Raw genomic sequence first — 18,120 nt, 5'->3', positions numbered from 1 at the left:
CTCCTGGAATCACGGAAGTAAAGAAAAATGAATAAAATCTAAATTTCTTCTTTGAATAGTGTGAGAGTCTAATTTCAGTAAATATCATGTACAGGATATAAGCAAAAAGAATAACAAGAATCAGATGTATTGGAGGAACTAATTCTATATTTCTTTAGTACAAATCTGGACAGGAAAGCAGAGAAGAGGATGAATGGGTGTAAGATGCAATGGTGTTAACATTTTTTTTTTTTTTTTGGTCTGTGATAAGGAGCTCTCAGAGAAACACTGTAAACAAGGAAGTAAATGGTTAAATATCTATTTAGGAAGCTTAGTGTGGAAGGTGGATTGGATTGGGCCTAGGGAAGTGGCAATCAGTACCTTCCTCTATGATTATGTGATTTTTCCCTTAAAAATGAAAAATCCATTTTGTATGACTTGAATCTTTATTTTAAAAATATTCTGAATTTTTCAAGAATTTTAGCCACAATCTATGATTCCCTTCAACATACACACATTTTCATTCTAAAATGGAAGGACCTATTGCAGTACAAAACAAAAAACAATAATTCCACTAACTCAAACTACCTCCATAAATAATCATGCTACAGCCTGGAATTGCACAAAAAATTCTTCTATTTCTCTTTAAAGATATTTATAAAGTTTATTTTTCAGAAAACCAGAGTAATTGATTCAAAAATACTAACTGTTCCAGCATGCAGCATACCATATTTAACATCTAATGTTTAATCTTCTTAACATAGATACATACAGTTTATTTTCATTCTTATAAAGTTTCCACAAGAAGTTTGCCATTAATAAAGGAAAAAAATAAGTATTTTGTTACAGGTACTTCAAATAGCACTACCATACATCTTAGACAAAATTTTTACAATATTCCAACTTTCAATATGAAACAGCTTAAAAAGGCATAGCCCGCCACCCCCCCCAAAAAAGGTAAATAATAGTATCACTTATGTAAACAGCCTCATAATTATACAAGCACAACACTGTTAGGATTCTCCCTATGTATTTGGGAAAGGAGTATGTATGACAATTTCTTCAAATAAAATTACATAAATAACTCAGGAAAATGCCAAAAATACATTATTTCAGACACATTAAGAAAAAAACCTTGAAGTTTTAAGTACTCTTGGAAAATATGAACTAGTCATTCCTTGCTTTTATGTAATATATGTGTTCTTGAAGTTTATGTAAAGCAAATTTTGTAAACCATTATCTTGTTTGCACTGGAGGAATATACTTCAAGGAAACCTAAGAGAAACTCTTCTATAAAGCCTATAATCTCTGCTTTAGCTGGATATCTCTGAATTCTTAAAAAAAAAAAAAAAAAAAAAAAGCACAATTGTGCATCATTGGGCAATTATATGTATTGTCATTGTTCATCTCTGTAAATTAAACCCAAGTGACTTAAAATTCACTTGGGTTAAAAGAAATAAGCAGACATCCCCCACCCCCCAAAAGTTCTTAGAATAAGATTAAAAACTTACAACTGTTCATTTATCCATATTCTCAATGGAGGATTTTTCACTATAATTAAGAATGCTAGGATAAATACCCACCTGTTCTTCCTTTCATCTTAGAAATAAAATGATTAATTTTTTATTTCCAAAAATTGTCAGTTAAAGATTTTATAAACAATGGCAAATATGAAAGACAATTTGTTGTTATAAGTCTATAAGTTTAGGATTAAATGAAATATTTTCCAAATCATGACAGTTGTTTAGAATAATACCCTCAAGTCTATGAACATCTTATTCCTCCATAGGAGTAATTAATTACCTTTCTAATGAAAATATCTATTTAATAAGGGTCAAAAGAACATTTTTTAGCATACAATTTTGCAAAAACATACAGGAATAAAAACTAAGACCAGACTTAGTTATTGCCATTTGATCAGATTTAACAAAATGGGCTTAAGTAAGTCATAGGACCACTCAAAGAGATATTAAAAGAAAGTTTTACAAAAGTAAGTAAGTTTTAAGAGGATGCAGATCTCTACATGAGTCTTAAGTCTGTGATTATTGCTGTCAGCCATTAACAAGCAAATAGATGAACTGTGTTTATATCTCTGAAACAAGAAAAAGCTGCATACATATGATCAAAAAGGTTATGGCACTTGGAAAATATTCCTGGTAAATGTGGATAAGTACATCCTAGCCTCTTCCCTACTTTTAAAATTCTTTCAGAAAAGATGACAACAGCCTGGGCAAAAATACACTTCTCATCACTGGAGGAAAAGTTAGGTAAAATTACTAAATTACCCTAAAACTAAATGACTTTGAAAAGACTAATAAAAATAGTGCTATAATTTTCTCATCCATATTCAATTTTATTACCTAAGTATTTTTTTTTTAATTTACAGGGAAAAAAATCTACAATGGAATCTGAGCCACAGGCGGACAAAATTATGCTTTCACATAAATGTAAGATAAATGAAATATAGTGGGGCTATTTGCTGCAGCTAAGAATCAATTTTTGCCTCTCAGTCTTCTATCTAATAGGAGATGGCATGTCTTAAGGAGTAATTCCTTCAAAAAAATGAATAAGGCTAAATTATTTGTATAGCATCAAAGATTTATAACACTTATAATACAGCCAAAGTATATAACATTCAAATAAAATAAGTGCTTACTTTATAGCATCATATCATGTTCTAAAATTAATTTGGCGGTCCCTAAAACATTGTTTTAATTTTCTATGTATCTTAGCTCCTTACCATGCAGGACAAGCAACTGCCTATGAATTCATTCAGTCTAATGACATGAAGGTCTTTTGATAAAAAAAAAAAATATCTTAAGTGATATAGGTTTTAAGAACAAGACTACCAGACAGACCACAAATGTTGTTAGTGGTTGAATCAGTTACATAACTGAATTTAAGACAACCACTTCCTCTTGTGGTCATTCTTTAAAGTGAGTAAGTTGATGTCTTTTCCAGTGAGGAGCCTGCCTGAATGTTTTGCCACAAACTGAGCATTCAAATGGCTTTTGCCCTGCATGAATTAGATAGTGTCTTTCCAGTTTAGATGGAGACCTGAAACTTTTAGAACAAACACTGCATTGATAAAGGAGGCCATCAGTCCTCTCAGTATGCCCTGAGTAACTGCAACAATGGCTATGATTGCTCTGTTCTGATTCCAGAAATGCAGTAGAGACATAGGGCTGCCTGTTCTTATAGTGGGTACCAAGAATGAAATCCTCTGATTCTGCCTCAACTTTTATTTCTGATATTTGATCTGACTCTGAGACTTCATATTTTTGAAAACCAAGAACCTGACATTGTTGGGAAGCATTGCAGTTAACAGTATCACCTGGATGAATGAAAAGTTTGTTCAAATTGTCAAACTCTACTTGACAAAGAGATCTTCTGTAAGGAATCTTTTCAATATGAGTAAGTTTATGTCTTTTTAAGTGAGCTGACTGTCTAAAAGATTTCCCACAGACATTACAGCCAAAAGGCCTCTGTCCAGTATGAATTAAATAGTGTCTTTGTAGTTTGGATACAGAAGGAAATACTTTCTCACATTTGTCACAAGGACACATTTTATGTCCAGTATGTATGTTTTCCCTTGGAACTGAAAAACCATACTGAAGCACTTCACAATTACTAAAGAATTCCTCACCTGATGAACCATAGATAGATATGTCTTTATTATTCACTGAATTATCCACAGTTAACATGGTTTCTGTTGCACAGATACCTTTCAAATTTTTTCCCACATTTTGGCTCTGGAATTGCTTTTGCCAAGATAATGGCAAAGTCAATGTTTTTTTCTTTTTGTTGCCAACTGGCTTATACGTTCCATGTTTGCCAAGAGAATCCTTAAATGTTCTCTGGATTTGCTCAGAGCTCTGCTCACTAGAAATAAGATCACAATTTTTCAAGAAACTGGTTTTAAATACTTTTTTTTCAGATCGAAAGTTATCTAATTTCTTAACTGCAGCATGTTTAAGCTTGGCCAAGATTTTTTTAACAATGGTTTTATAGTTGTAGCTTCTTTTGAGCCTGCTTGGGATTTTGCCACCTTTGCCAGGAAAACACTTGTGTTCATTGAGAATCTGCTCTGATTCAAAACACTCTTCACACTGTGGACACTGAAAAGGGACTATATAAATAGAGTGGACATCAAGTGGATTATTCTCTTCAGATTCATCCATATCACCATTTTCAAAACCATCCTGCTTTGCATTTAATTTATTAGGCAGCGGGCACGATTCTGGACTCTTTACCTTTAACGAAAGAGTCTGAATAGTCTTATTCTTAGTATGGATTTGTTTATGCTTCAGAAGTTTGCTTTGAATCTTAAATCCTTTTTGACAAAAACAACATTGAAAAGGTCTTTCTTCTGAATGTGTGAGTTGGTGGATTTTTAAATGAGTTGACTGTCGGAAAGATTTACTACACAGGACACATTTAAAAGGCCTCTGACCAGTATGAATAAGTGCATGCCTATCAAGTTTTGATTGTGACGGAAACGTCTTGCCACATATTGTACATGCATGAATATTCTTTCTTCTTTTCGTAGGGCTGTACGTGGGATCAGACTTAGAGCATGGGTGGAATGCCCATCTCTCCTCTGTGGTAAAAGTACAACACGCTCCATAAAGTGGCTTTTCTTGCTTGGCCTCCAACAATCTTCTCACCTGTTTAACATCATTCTGGTAGGTTTCATTGTGAAGTTGTTGGTGTTTCACAAATGTTTTCAGATTTTTAAAGTGCCGCTGACAAACACTACATTTAAAAGGCAGACTATGAGTTAGCTGATGTCTCTCCAGATGAACTAGCTGCCTGAAGGTTTTATGGCACACATCACATTCAAATGGCTTTTGACCAGTATGAATAAGATAATGCCTAGCTAATTTTGATGGTGTTTCAAAGTGCTTGAAGCAAATATTGCAAATATATGGCCTATTTCTAGGGAGTTTGTTGGCTACACACTGTTGAATCTTTAGCATTTTAAAACTGTTTTCAGCCATCATTTTCTTCAGTAATGCATTCTGATGAGCTCCACAGCATTCTTAAACTCCACAGATGTCTAGAAATTAAAAAATAAAAAATATATTTATATAAAAATTCTTTCTTCACATGAAAAGAAATAATTTGTTATTTGGCTAAAGATATTAAGAGTAAAGGAGAATCTGGACCTTTCCTGAGTTTAAAAGTAAGTTAATAATCATTTTAAAAGACTATTTTAGAATTATAAAACCAATTTCACATATACAGAAATGATGAGTCCTTTAAAGAAATACTAAAAATTTCTACAATTTTAAGCTATATTTTTAATTAACTGAGATATTACATTAAAAGAGACTGATTTGAATTTCTTGACATTAAGCAGACCCTTTACTCTAATTCTCCTACTTTACTATTAAGTAGATTTGTCAATAGTTAGTGGTTTTGTCTTTTTTTTTTAAATAATTGGGCTAGAAAGGATTGTAATAAAATGCAAGACTAAAAATAAAATGTATTCACATTCAGTTATAGCATACTGTGAACATGATCTGACTGAGAATGGAATGTTTCATTTGTCAAAGTGGAATTTCTTAGCCATGACATTAATACTGTTTACTCTCAATTACTTCTTTACACCAACAAGAACAACATGGAGAGCTGGGAGAAAATGTCGCAGAAGACCTGGGTCCTAGTCCTGGGTTTGCCACTTGATGATCTTGGTGGCAGAGAAAATGCCTCCTGGCTTACCCACCCCACAAGGTTGTTGTAAGAATTAGTAGAGTAAATGCATGTGAAAGTGTTGGAAAACTGTGAAGCAATATGTAAATGTAAGACATTATTTTAGCTCAATACTAATGACGTTTAAAACTTTATCCTTATATACTTAATATTTTAGGGTTTCTAATTAAGAGATAAACACACTGACTAAATTTACAGTTCTTTTTATTTCCCCTTTCCATTTTGTTGTAGAATTCCTAAAAGACAAGCATTGAGGCAATGAAGTAGACAGAGAGTTAAATAACTGAACAAAGACTGTAGTTCCCTTCTCAGGCAATGTAAAGAAGGATCATTTTGGTCTTGAGTTAATATAAAGATAAAAATGCTTTCTTATCTACCTCTCTCTGTAGGATACATACCACCATCCTCCCCCCGCCAAAAAGTTTCCCAGGCATTTACTTTCACAGCCATCTTATACCCATCTTCTCTTTTATCAGAGAAGTCAATTTTCCTCTACTACTGCATTGCTCTTAAGGGAGTCAGAAATTTTTTTTTAAAACTGTTCTTCTAGCCCTCTAATTCTAATGCTGTATCTTCTACTTGAGATCAGAGAGTTGGTAAGTCTACCAGAAACTTAAAGAGTTTTTTTGTCAGCACATTTAGTGATCATACAACATATATGTTGTTTACTGTCTTCTCCTAGAAGACACCTTAAACATAAAATCACAAACATACTCTGGTTCTCTTCGGCAATCTGAATTGGAAACAGAAAAGTCCTCTTAAGTTGTTTATTGATTAACTATAGTCTAGTTGTTCTATACAGTGTTTTTTAAACTGTAGGTCACTACCCATTAATGGATTGTAAAATCAACTTAGCAGATCATGATCAGTATTTCTGTTTAGTAAAATAAAACAGTAAAAAATTTCAGAGCACATAACATACAGTAAGGAATGAATATTGTTTTGTGAAACTTTTGGAGAAAGGTAAAAAAGTGTGTGAAAGCTGTTACTGGCATACCTCTTCACACATAGACAGAAGAACCCACAATAAATTAATAATTTTATTCAAACTGGCCAAGTAATTTATAAGGGTGATAAAGAGTGGGAGGGGTGGTGGCTCAGAATGAGATAGAATAATTAAGGAAAGCAACAGTATTAACTTTTCTTCAATCGGATCATATTATCCCAAAATACTTATAAAAAAAAAATCTAGTTAGTGGCTAAATATGCCACACAAAATCTATGCAATATAAAATAATGACTGAAAGCCACTATTTTAATTTATAAAATATACTATATAAACCCGATATCCAACTTAGCAACAATCAGCTATTGGTGCCATGAATATGCATTTTCATTATACTGAGTTAAGAGAAATTATAGGTAAATAATCTCCAAAATCCTAAACATGCTGATACACAGCGAGAGTCATGAGTATTAAAATTAAGTCATTAATCCAGTGACCGGCCAAGAGCTTGGCAGTTTATTAATTCCTGTCCAGCAATCAAGTGTCAAGGTGGGCTAATTAGGACAATAAGCCAAAATGAAAGTAATAAGCAAGAGACAAAAAGACTTGCTGCTCCCCAGTGTTCCACTTTTCCCTAGGATCAGCACCTTGTAAGGATCAGGTGGACGCAGCCCAGAAGGGAGTAACTGTCCCACTGCCGAGGAGCCCTGAACCAAAGGCTCCTGACTCTGTGGACCAGTGAGCTGGGGGAAGGAAGAGGATGCAGGGTAGCAGTAGAGAGGTACTGAGTTAAAGTGGAGAGAAGTGCCTCAGTCAAGGCTCCATGATAAAGAGACCTCCCAAAGAAGGTGCCTGGGTCCTGAATGCAGATATGCATATAAGCATAGCTGGCAGGGAGGGGAGAGGGGGCCTGAATCCTTGACTGCAACGCCCCTACCCTCCCCCCCCCCCGCAGAAAACTCCATTGCACCCAAACCTGCAGCTCCCACCCCCACCCCCATGAGGCCTCCCAGGAAAAGCTTTAGGGATGAAAGGTCACACATAGGATTTTGGCCTGGAGCAGGCCTCCTCAATTCTTATTTATGTCTCTCTTTTAATAAATGTTCGTGTGGAACACTCGTGAAAAAAAATTCCCACACTAGAACCACATTTATGACTACCATCACTGATTATAACAGGCAATGGCTACCTACAGCTCCTGGGCCAAAAAAGGCCTACCAGCTGATTACCACCAGCACTAAGTCTGGATACTACTGTCATTCGCTTCCTCACCATATAGGAAAGCACTTACTAGGAGTCGTATATTGTTAGAAACATTAAGTGGTGATCTCATCTTCTCTTTATAAGTGACAGTTCAGGGATCCCTATAGCAAGTGCAGTACCCCATGTACAAGGGTGCACATTAATTTGATAGTGCTCCAAATCCCATTTCAACTGATTTTCTGTTCCCTCAGTTTTTTTTTTAGTCAATAACATTTAAAAAGCAAACGTCAGACTGTAATTTTTCCCATCAAACTAAAAAAAAAAATAGTCAACCCGCTCAATGGTTCAACCAGAAAGTTACCCTGGCAACAGCAAGATACATTCATGGAAGACTGTAAAAACTGATCTCAATGACATCCAATGTTGCTTCAAGGCTTAAAGACTGTTGATTTTCTAGTGTTAACCAACACCAATAAAAGGAAAAAGAGGATATCATAAAAGTAAATGAACAAGAAAAGGCCTGAGAGAAACTTAGATAACCTTCAGCTGGATAGCAACCTCTGGCAGCATTCATCAGTCTTTCCCTCTTTCTAGCTTTTTATTGCCCCACTACCCCCGGCCCACTATCTTGGTCTTGAACCCTCACCTCACTCCCAGTGAGACTGTACTGAACAGAGGACTCTAATCGCCCACAACCAATAAGCACTCTAAGGGTCGAGCCAGAGTTCAGACACTGCAAAATCCCACATAAGGAAAGAAAGGGCAAGGGTGAAAACTGCTTGGGCCGCAGACAGGGGAAAAAAAAAAAAAGAGTATGTGATGCGAATCTCAGGAGGAGCAAAGCATCCCTTCTGCGCCTTTCTCTCAGAGAACCCCGCTCCCCGTGAGAAGCATCAAAGCCGAGGGGGTGGGGAAGGAAATGGAGAGAGATCGTGGCGCCCCAGTTCTGGGCCCCCGGACACCTGGGTGGGATGGAGGCACTCCCTGTATTCCTCAACTCCACCTCGCCCTCGGATTCCTCAATTCCACCTCACGCACCTGGAGGTGACAGAACTCGGCAGCTCAGCATCTCACGGAGCCAGATGCCGCGAAGCAAGCCAGCGAACATCCACAGTGTCGGAGCGGCGACAAGTCGAGCGCGCAGGCGCGATGCTCGGGAGCGCCGGGGGCGCGGTCCGGCTGGAAACAAAATCGACTTACTTCAGGGCCTGCGCGCGGACTGCGGAAGCGAGTGGGGAAGAGGACAGAAAGGCGCTTCCCCAACCCCGGTGCCGCTCACCTAGCACAGCAGTTATCTAGGAGAGAGAAGAAAGGAGTCAAAAAGTGTGCGTTTTCCAGTTGAGCCCTAAACTTCGGCCAGGGAAACCCTGTAGTCAAGGCCAACGGGCAGCCCCCTCAGCTAGTCCTCTCTAATGCAGAAGTCGGTGAAAACTAAAACATTACGTATTAGGGGCTTTCTATACCAGAACTGTCTTCAGCACTTTGAATGTTGTCAGAATAATATAGGGAGATTAGGGGCATGGGCTTTGAAGTCACACAAAACCTGTCTCCACTGGCTCTACCAGTGACCTGCCGGATGAAGACCTTCTTTGACCCTCATTCATTCGATATATATTGGTTGTCTACAATGTGCAAAGCCCTGTACTCCGCGTCTTCGTTTCTTCAAATTGCTCTAATTAGAGGAAATGCATGTAAATGCTTAGCCTAATGCCTAGTGCATAGTAAGCCCTCAGATGTTACTCTTCATTATTGTTACTACTACTACTTTTATGTTAAGTACTAACAACTTTATAATGTTTTTATGCAATTTTATTGAGATATATTCACATAATATACACTTCAAAGTGTACAATCCGTTGTTCATAGTATCATCATATAGTTGTGCATTCATCACCACAGTCAATCTTTGAACATTTTCATTACTCCAAAAAATAAAATAAAAATAAAAATAAAAAAGAACATCCAAAACATTCCATTCCCCTTCTTCCCCCATTGTTGATTTACTTTTTTTAACACTCACTGTTTTTTTTAACTTTATCAAAAAATTAAAAAGCAAACAATAAAAAACATTTCAGTTTATAATGTTAACAACAACATTTTCAGCTGAGGAAAATGAAATTTAGAGAGGTTAGGTAACTTGACATCATACAGCTGATAAACAATGGGGGTGGAATTTGCACATTAACAGTCTGCTACCAGACTCCCACTTTTAGTTCACTACTGCTTCCCAAATTACAGGTGTTTCAACATTTTAGGTGGTACAATTAAAGTCAAGTGTTGTACAGTTAGTTACAGGCTTGGGTGGTGCATCATTACGGAACAATAAGATTCTAAGGTGTCTACTGAAGATTTCTGTGTGGGTGTGTGGTAACATATATATAACAAAGTTTGCCATTTTAACCATTTTAAGTGTCCAATTCAGTGGCATTAATTACTTTTACAATGTTGTGCTACCATCACCACCTTCCATTACTAAAACTTTTTCATTACCCAAAACAGAAACTCTGCACCCATTAAGCAATAACTACCCATTCCTCCTCCCTCAGATCCTGGTAACCTCTAATCCACTTTCTGCCCCTGTCCTTTTGTGTCTGATTTACTTCACTTAGCGTAATGTTTTCAAGGTTTATCCATGTTGTAGCATATATCAGAAGTTCTTTTTTATGGCTGAAGAGTATTCCATTGTATAGATGTACCACAATTGTTTATCTGTTGATCTGTTAATTATCGCTTGAGTTGTTTCTACCTTCTGGCTATTGTGAATAATGCTGCTGTGAACATTGGATCTGTTTTAGTTCAGATTTCAATTCTTTGTCATATATATCTGTGATGGTTTGAAGCTTTATGGACCCCAGAAGATCATGTTCTTAAAGCTAATCCATTCCTGTGGGTGTAAACCTATTGTGGGTTGGACTTTTCATTAGGTTATTTAGTTGAGGCATGCCCTAAGTCAGTTTTAAGCTTCTTACGGGATCCTTTAAGAAGAAGAAATTCAGAGAAGCACACAGAAGCTGGAAGCAACAAAACCTGGAAGAGAAAGGAGAGACCAGCAGAAGCCATGTGCCTTGCCATCTGACTGAGAAGTCCAGATATCATCTGATAATGCCTTGATTTGGACATTTTCACAGCCTCAGAACTGTAAGCTTGTAAGCTAATAAATTCCCATTGTTAAAAGCCAGTCCATTTCCGGTACATTGCATTTTAGCGTCTTTAGCAAACTAAAACAATACCTAAGAGTGGAATTGCTGAGTCATACGGTAATTCAATGTTTAATTTTTCAAGGAGCTGCCAGTCTGTTTTCCACAGTGGCTGCAACATCTTACATTCCCATCAGCAGTGCATGAGAGTTCCAGTTTTCCACATGCTTGTCAAAACTTTTTAGTTTCCATGTTAAAACATATCCTAGTGGATATGAAGTGCTATTTTATGGTTTTGTTTTGTTTTGCTTTTTACATTTTTTCTTTATTAGAGAAGTTATGAATTTGCAGAACAATCATGTATACAGTATAGATTCCCATACACCATTCCACCACAAAAGCCTTGCATTGGTGTGGAATATTTGTTACAATTGAGGATAGCAAATTTTTGTAATTGTACTATTAATTAGAGTTCATGGTTTAACTTAGGGTTGACTGTTTGTATAGTGTATGTTCTAGTTTGCTAATGCTGCCAGAATGCAAAACACCAGAGATGGATTGGCTTTTATGAAAGGGGGTTTATTTGGTTACACAGTTATAGTCTTAAGGCCATGAAGTGTCCAAGGTAACACATCAGCAATCAGGTACCTTCACTGGAAGATGGCCAATGGTGTCCGGAAAACCTGTTAGCTGGGAAGGCACATGGCTGGTGTCTGCTCCAAAGTTCTGGTTTACAAATGGCTTTCTCCCAGGATGTTCCTCTCTAGGCTGCAGTTCCTCAAAAAATGTCACTCTTAGTTGCACTTGGGGTATTTGTCCTCTCTTAGCTTCTCTGGAGCAAGAGTCTGCTTTTAATGGCCGTCTTCAAAATGTCTCTCATCTGCAGCTCCTGTGCTTTCTTCAAAGTGTCCCTCTTGGCTAGTAGCAGCTTGCTCCTTCTGTCTGATCTTATATAGTGCTCCAGTAATTTAATTTAGACCCACCCAATGGGCGGGCCAACACCTCTGTGGAAATTATCCAATCAGAGTCATCACCCACAGTTGGGTGGGGCACATCTTCATGGAAACACTCAAAGAATTACAATCTAATTAACACTGATAGGTCCACCCACACAAGTTTACATCAAAGATAATGGCGTTTGGGGGGACATAATACATTCAAACTGGCACAGTGTAGTTCCATGGATTTTTTTTAAATAAGTATAATCTAGAGCGTTGTTGTTTTATTTATATTCTTTCAACTGTTTTTTTTTTTCATTTTGCAGAAAAGCTTTTATTACAGAAATTTTGAACATAGAAAAATACAGAAGTATATAGGGCACAATGGAAATTATACTTTTCTGAAAAATATAACTACCAGTAATGTATATATTTTGCATTTTTACTCAGCACTATAATGAAAACATTTAGTACTACAATGTAAACATGATATTAAACATATTTGAAACAGATACAATACTTCATCTCATGCATATACCATAATTTATTTAACTAATCACCCAGTTCTATGGATTTTTAAAAACTTTTTACTCTGTCACAATACATACAATTAACATTTCCCCTTTCACATTCAGATATATATTAAAGTCCTGTTATTACATTCACAATGTTGTGCTACCATTACCACCATCCATTACCAAAACATTTCTGTCATTCCAAATAGGAACCCTGCACATTTTAAGCCTTAACTTCCCATTCCCTATTCCCATCCTGCTCCCTGGTAACTTATATCCTACATTCTGACTCTGAGTTGGTAATCTTGTGGTTTTGATTTGCATTTCCCTAATGACTAAGGATGTTGAACATCATTTCATGTACTTGCTGGCCATTTGTATTTCTTCTTTGCAGAAATGTCTATTCAGTCCTTTGCCCATTTTTAAATTGGGTTGCTTATCTTTTTTTGTTGAGTTGTAGGAGTTCTTTACATATTCTGGATATTAAACCCTTATCAGAGATATGAATTGCAACTATTTTCTCTCATTCTGTAAGTTGTCTTTTCACTTTCTTGATTTTGTACTTTTGTACGCAAAAGATTTTAATTTTGATGAAGCCCAATTTATCTAATTTTTCTTTTGTTGCTCATGCTTTTAATATCATATGCTTTGCCTAATCCACTGCCTAATACATCTACTAAAGATTTTAAGTACAGAGGGCATTAGAAAACAATGTAAATTGTGGAGTTTTTCAGGTTTTTTTTTTTTAATAAATTCAGTTTTATTGAAATACATTCACACACCATACAATCATCCATGATATACAATCCACTGTCCACAGTATGATAACATAGTTATGCGTTCATCACCACAATCTATCTCTGAACATTTTCCTTACATCAGAAAGAACCAGAACAAGAATAAAAAATAAAAGTGAAAAAAGAACACCCTAATCATCCCCCCATCCCACCCCATTTGTCCTTTAGTTTTTATCCCCATTCCTCCACTCATCCATACACTAGATAAAGGGGGTGTGATCCACAGGGTCTTCACAATCACTCTGTCACCCCTTGTAATCTACATTATTATATAATTGTCTTCAGGAGTCCAGACTACTGGGTTGGAGTTTGGTAGTTTCAGGTATTTACTTCTAGCTGTTCCAATACATTAAAGCCTAAGAGGTGTTATCTATATAGTGCATAAGAATGTCCACCAGAGTGACCTCTCGACTCCACTTGGAATCTCTCAGCCACTGAAACTATTTCGTCTCATTTTGCATCCCCCTTTTGGTCAAGAAGATACTCTCAGTCCCACGATGCCAGGTCCACATTCATCCCCGGGAGTCGTACTCTGCATTGCCAGGGAGATTTACACCCCTGGGAGTGGGGTCCCACGTAGGGGGGAGGGCATCAAGTTCACCTGTCGAGATGGCTCAGTTAGAGAGAGAGAGGGCCACATCTGAGCAACAAAGAGGCACTCAGGGGGAGACTCTTAGGCACTATTACATACAACTTTAGACTCTCCTTTGTGGTAATGAGTTTCATAAGGGCAAGTCCCTTGCTCGAGGGCTCAGCACATCAAACCGCCAGTCCCAATGTTTGTGACAACATCAACACCAGTCCAGGTGAGGATGTCCAACACATCTGCACCTTCCCCCAGATCCTCGGGGCTGGGGAGGGGAAGGCTGTAAATATATTTTTTATTATCTGCCCAAATTACTCTAGGATGTGTCACTATTTCACTCCAGCCTATACTAACCTACCGTATCTCACTTCCTATTCAAAGTTCCATGCAATTGTGGTGTTTGAACAAATCGACTGTAGAGTTGTACCGTTTAGAAAATTTAGATCCTGTACCAAATAGGTATCTATTCCCTTGGTCTCATATGAAAGTTGAAGTTTTAAAACACAATCAGTTTCAACCTTTATCCTTTGGCCTGGCTTGCCCTGGTCTTAACCAGACCTGCTTCATTCATATCACTAATTGAAGTCTGGGCTCTTTTTCAGCTTTTTTTTTTTTTTTTTTTTTTTTTTTTACATTGGCTGTATGCACTAATACTGACATTCATATCTGCCAGTCTCTAGCTCTGAGTTTCAGGTGTCTCAGAGATATGCATTGTTCCAGAGACCAATCAGGTTATACCCTAGGGGATCAGCATCTCAAAGTTTAGAAATAGGCCTTACAATTCAGGGATAGAGTTAACTGCTGTAAGAGCTTACAATCTAGGGAGTATTACAATTATTGTGTCCACGTTAGGCTATGTTCTAAGATTCAATTCTGAGTTCACACATTGTAGTTAGTCCATATTGGTGAGGCATCATCCCTCTCCCCATGTTTTCTCCAACACTTTTACTCCTATATATATATTTTCCTACAATTTTATGGAGTTATATTCACATACCATACATTTATCCACAGTGTACAATCAGTTGTTCATGGTATCATCATAAAGTTGTACATTTATCACCACAATCAGCACTTGAACATACTGATTACTACAAGAAAAAAAAATTTTTTTTTTTTAGCAATAAGAAAAAATGATAAAAAGAAAAATAACATGTCATACAGTACAATATACTACTAAGGACAGCAAATAACACCACTACCAAGAATCCCATATTACTTACTCCCCTATATCCCCCTCTCATATACATTTAGCATTGGCATATTGCCTTTGTTACATTTAATGGAGGTGTATTACAATGTTACTGTTGACCATAGACTCCAGTTTGCTTTGATTATGTTTTTTCCTGAATACCATCCCTTTTTCAAATTTCTACATGGTTGACATTCATTTGCTTCCCCACATGCAAAAACATTTTTATATTTGTATATTTAGTAACAGTCATTGGCTACTCCAGTTTTTGCCACGTTATACAGTCCCAGTCTTTATCATCTATCTTTACCTCTGGTGTCATACATTCTCCTATCCCACCTCTTTCAGCTTTACTCACAGACATCTTTGTTCAGTGTACTTACAATACCGTGCTACCATCACACAGTATTATGCTATCTATTTCTGGATCTATGCAATCAATCCTAAACATTCTGTAGTCCTTCAGCATCAAATGGCTGATCTCTGCCCTCTTTCTATCTCCTGGTCGCCTGTGTTGTCAGCTTTTAACTCCCAAAGTTTGTTCATTAATGTCTGTTCATATTAGTGAGACCATACAGAATCTGTCCTTTTGTTTCTGGCTAACTTCACTCAACATAATGTCCTCAAGGTTCATCCACATTATTACATGATCCATGTCTTTGTTCTGTCTTGCAGCTGCATAATATTCCTTCATGTGTATATACCACAGTTTGTTTATCCACTCGTCCTTTGATGGACATTTGGGCTGTTTCCATCTCTTGGCAATTGTGAATAATGCTGCAATAAACATCGGTTTACAAATGTCTGTTTGTGTCTTAAGTTTCAGTTTTTCTGAGTATATACCCAGCAATGGAATAGCTGGGTCATATGGCAAATCTATATTTAGCTTCCTGAGGAACCTCCGTACTGTCTTCCAGAGTGGTTGCACCATTCTACATTCCCACCAACAATGAATAAGTGTGCCTCTTTCTCCACATCCTCTCCAGCACTTGTCATTTTCTGTTTTTTGGATAGTGGCCATTCTGGTAGGTGTGAGATGATATCTCATTGTGGTTTTGATTTGCATTTCCTTAATAGCCAGTGAAGTTGAGCATTTTTTCATATGCTTTTGAGCCATTTGTATTTCCTCTTCAGAAAAATGTCTGTTCATGTCTTTTGCCCATTTTTTAATTGGATTGTTTGTCTTTCTGTTATTGAAATGCAGGATTCCTTTATATATTCAGGATATTAAACCCTTATCTGATATGTGGTTTCCAAATATCATCTCCCATTGTGTAGGTTGCCTTTTTACTTTTCTGACAAAGTCCTTTGATGTACAAAAGTGTTTAATTTTGAGGAGATCCCATTTGTCTATTTGTTTTTTGGTTGCTCGTGCCTTGGGTGTGAGGTCTAAGAAACCACCTCCTTTCACAAGATCTTTAAGATATTGCCCTACATTTTCTTCTAAGAGTTTTATGGTCTTGGTGCTAATGTTTAGGTCTTTGACCCACTTTGAGTTAATTTTGGTATAAGGTGTGAGATGGACATCCTCTTTCATTCTTTTGGAAATGGATATCCAGTTCTCCAAACACCGTTTATTGAACAGGCTGCTCTTTCCCAGTTGCTTCGGCTTCACTGCCTTATCAAAGATCAGTTGTCCATAGATGTAAGGGTCTACTTCTGAACACTCAATTCGATTCCATTGATCAGTAGATCTGTCCTTATTCCAGTACCATGCTGTTTTGAGCACTGTAGCTTTGTAATATGCTTCAAAGTCAGGTAGTGTGAGACCTCCCACTTCATTCCTCTTTCTCAAGACATTTTTGGCTATTTGGGGCACCTTACCCTTCCAAATAAATTTAGTTATTGGTTTTTCTATTTCTGTAAAGTAATTTGTTGGAATTTGAATTGGTATTGCATTGAATCTGTAAATCAGTTTAGGTAAAATTGCCATCTTAACTATATTTAGTCTTCCAATCCATGAACATGGTATGTTCTTCCATTTTTTCAGGTCTTGTTCAATTTCTTTTAGCAGTTTCTTATAGTTTTCTATGTAAAGGTCTTTTGTGTCCTTGGTTAAGTTTATTCCTAAATACTTGATTCTTTTGGTTGCTATTGTAAATGGGATTTTTTTCTTGATTTCCTCCTCTTGTTGCACATTACTTGTGTATAGGAACACTACAGATTTTTGCGTGTTGATCTTGTAGCCTGCTACTTTGCTGTATTCATTGACTAGTTCTAGTAGCTTTGCTGTAGATTTTTCTGGATTTCCTACATATAGAATCATGTCATCTGCAAATAAGGAAAGTTTTACTTCTTCCTCTCCAATTTGGATGCCTTTTATTTCTTTTTCTTGCCTAATTGCTCTAGCTAGAACTTTCAGCACAATGTTGAATTACAATGGTGATAGTGGGCATCCCTGTCTTGTTCCTGATCTTAGAGGAAAAGCTTTCAGTCTCTCCCCATTGAATGTGATGTTAGCTGTGGGTTTTTCATATATTGCCTTTATCACATTGAAAACGTTCCCTTCTATTCCTATCCTTTGAAGTGTTTTCATCAGGAAAGGATATTGAATTTTGTCAAATGCCTTTTCTGCATCAATCGAGATGATCATGTGGTTCTTCTGCTTTGATTTATTGATGTGGTGTATTACATTAATTGGTTTTCTTGTGTTGAACCAGCCTTGCATACCTGGAATAAATCCCACCTGGTCGTAGTGTATAATCCTTTTAATGTGCTGCTGGATTCGATTTGCGAGTATTTTGTTGAGGATTTTTGCGTCTATATTCATTAAAGAAATTGGTCTATAATTTTCTTTTTTTGTAGTATCTTTGCCTGGTTTTGGTATTAGGGTGATGATGGCTTCATAGAAAGAGTTAGGTAGCTTTCCCTCTTCTTCAATTTTTTTGAAGAGATTGAGCAGGATTGGTACTAATTCGTTCTTGAATGCTTGGTAGAATTCACATGTGAAACCATCTGGTCCTGGGCTTTTCCTTTTTGGGAGCTTTTTGATGACTGACTCAATCTCTTTACTTGTGATTGGTTTGTTGAGGTCATCTATTTCTTCTTGAGTTAATGTTGGTTGTTTATGCTTTTCTAGAAAGTTGTCCATTTCATCTAAGTTGTCTAGTTT

At 36.7% G+C, this 18,120-nt stretch overlaps 1 protein-coding gene across 1 annotated transcript; it reads right to left on the bottom strand.

The window, feature by feature from the left end:
• Nucleotides 1–1,353: 1,353 nt before the first annotated feature.
• Nucleotides 1,354–8,975, bottom strand: ZNF770 (zinc finger protein 770). The gene is made up of 2 exons (XM_037835433.1): nt 8,882–8,975; nt 1,354–5,038 (listed from the first exon to the last, which is right to left on the bottom strand). Exon 2 carries the CDS (start codon nt 4,980–4,982, stop codon nt 2,904–2,906), a length of 2,079 nt encoding a protein of 692 aa, XP_037691361.1. The 5' UTR covers nt 4,983–5,038; nt 8,882–8,975; the 3' UTR covers nt 1,354–2,903.
• Nucleotides 8,976–18,120: the final 9,145 nt, after the last annotated feature.

This window comes from Choloepus didactylus, chromosome 4, assembly GCF_015220235.1.
Source record: "Choloepus didactylus isolate mChoDid1 chromosome 4, mChoDid1.pri, whole genome shotgun sequence".
NCBI lineage: Eukaryota > Metazoa > Chordata > Mammalia > Pilosa > Megalonychidae > Choloepus > Choloepus didactylus.
The sequence above is the reverse complement of the archived record's forward strand: the minus strand, read 5'-3'. Positions and strand labels throughout refer to the sequence as shown.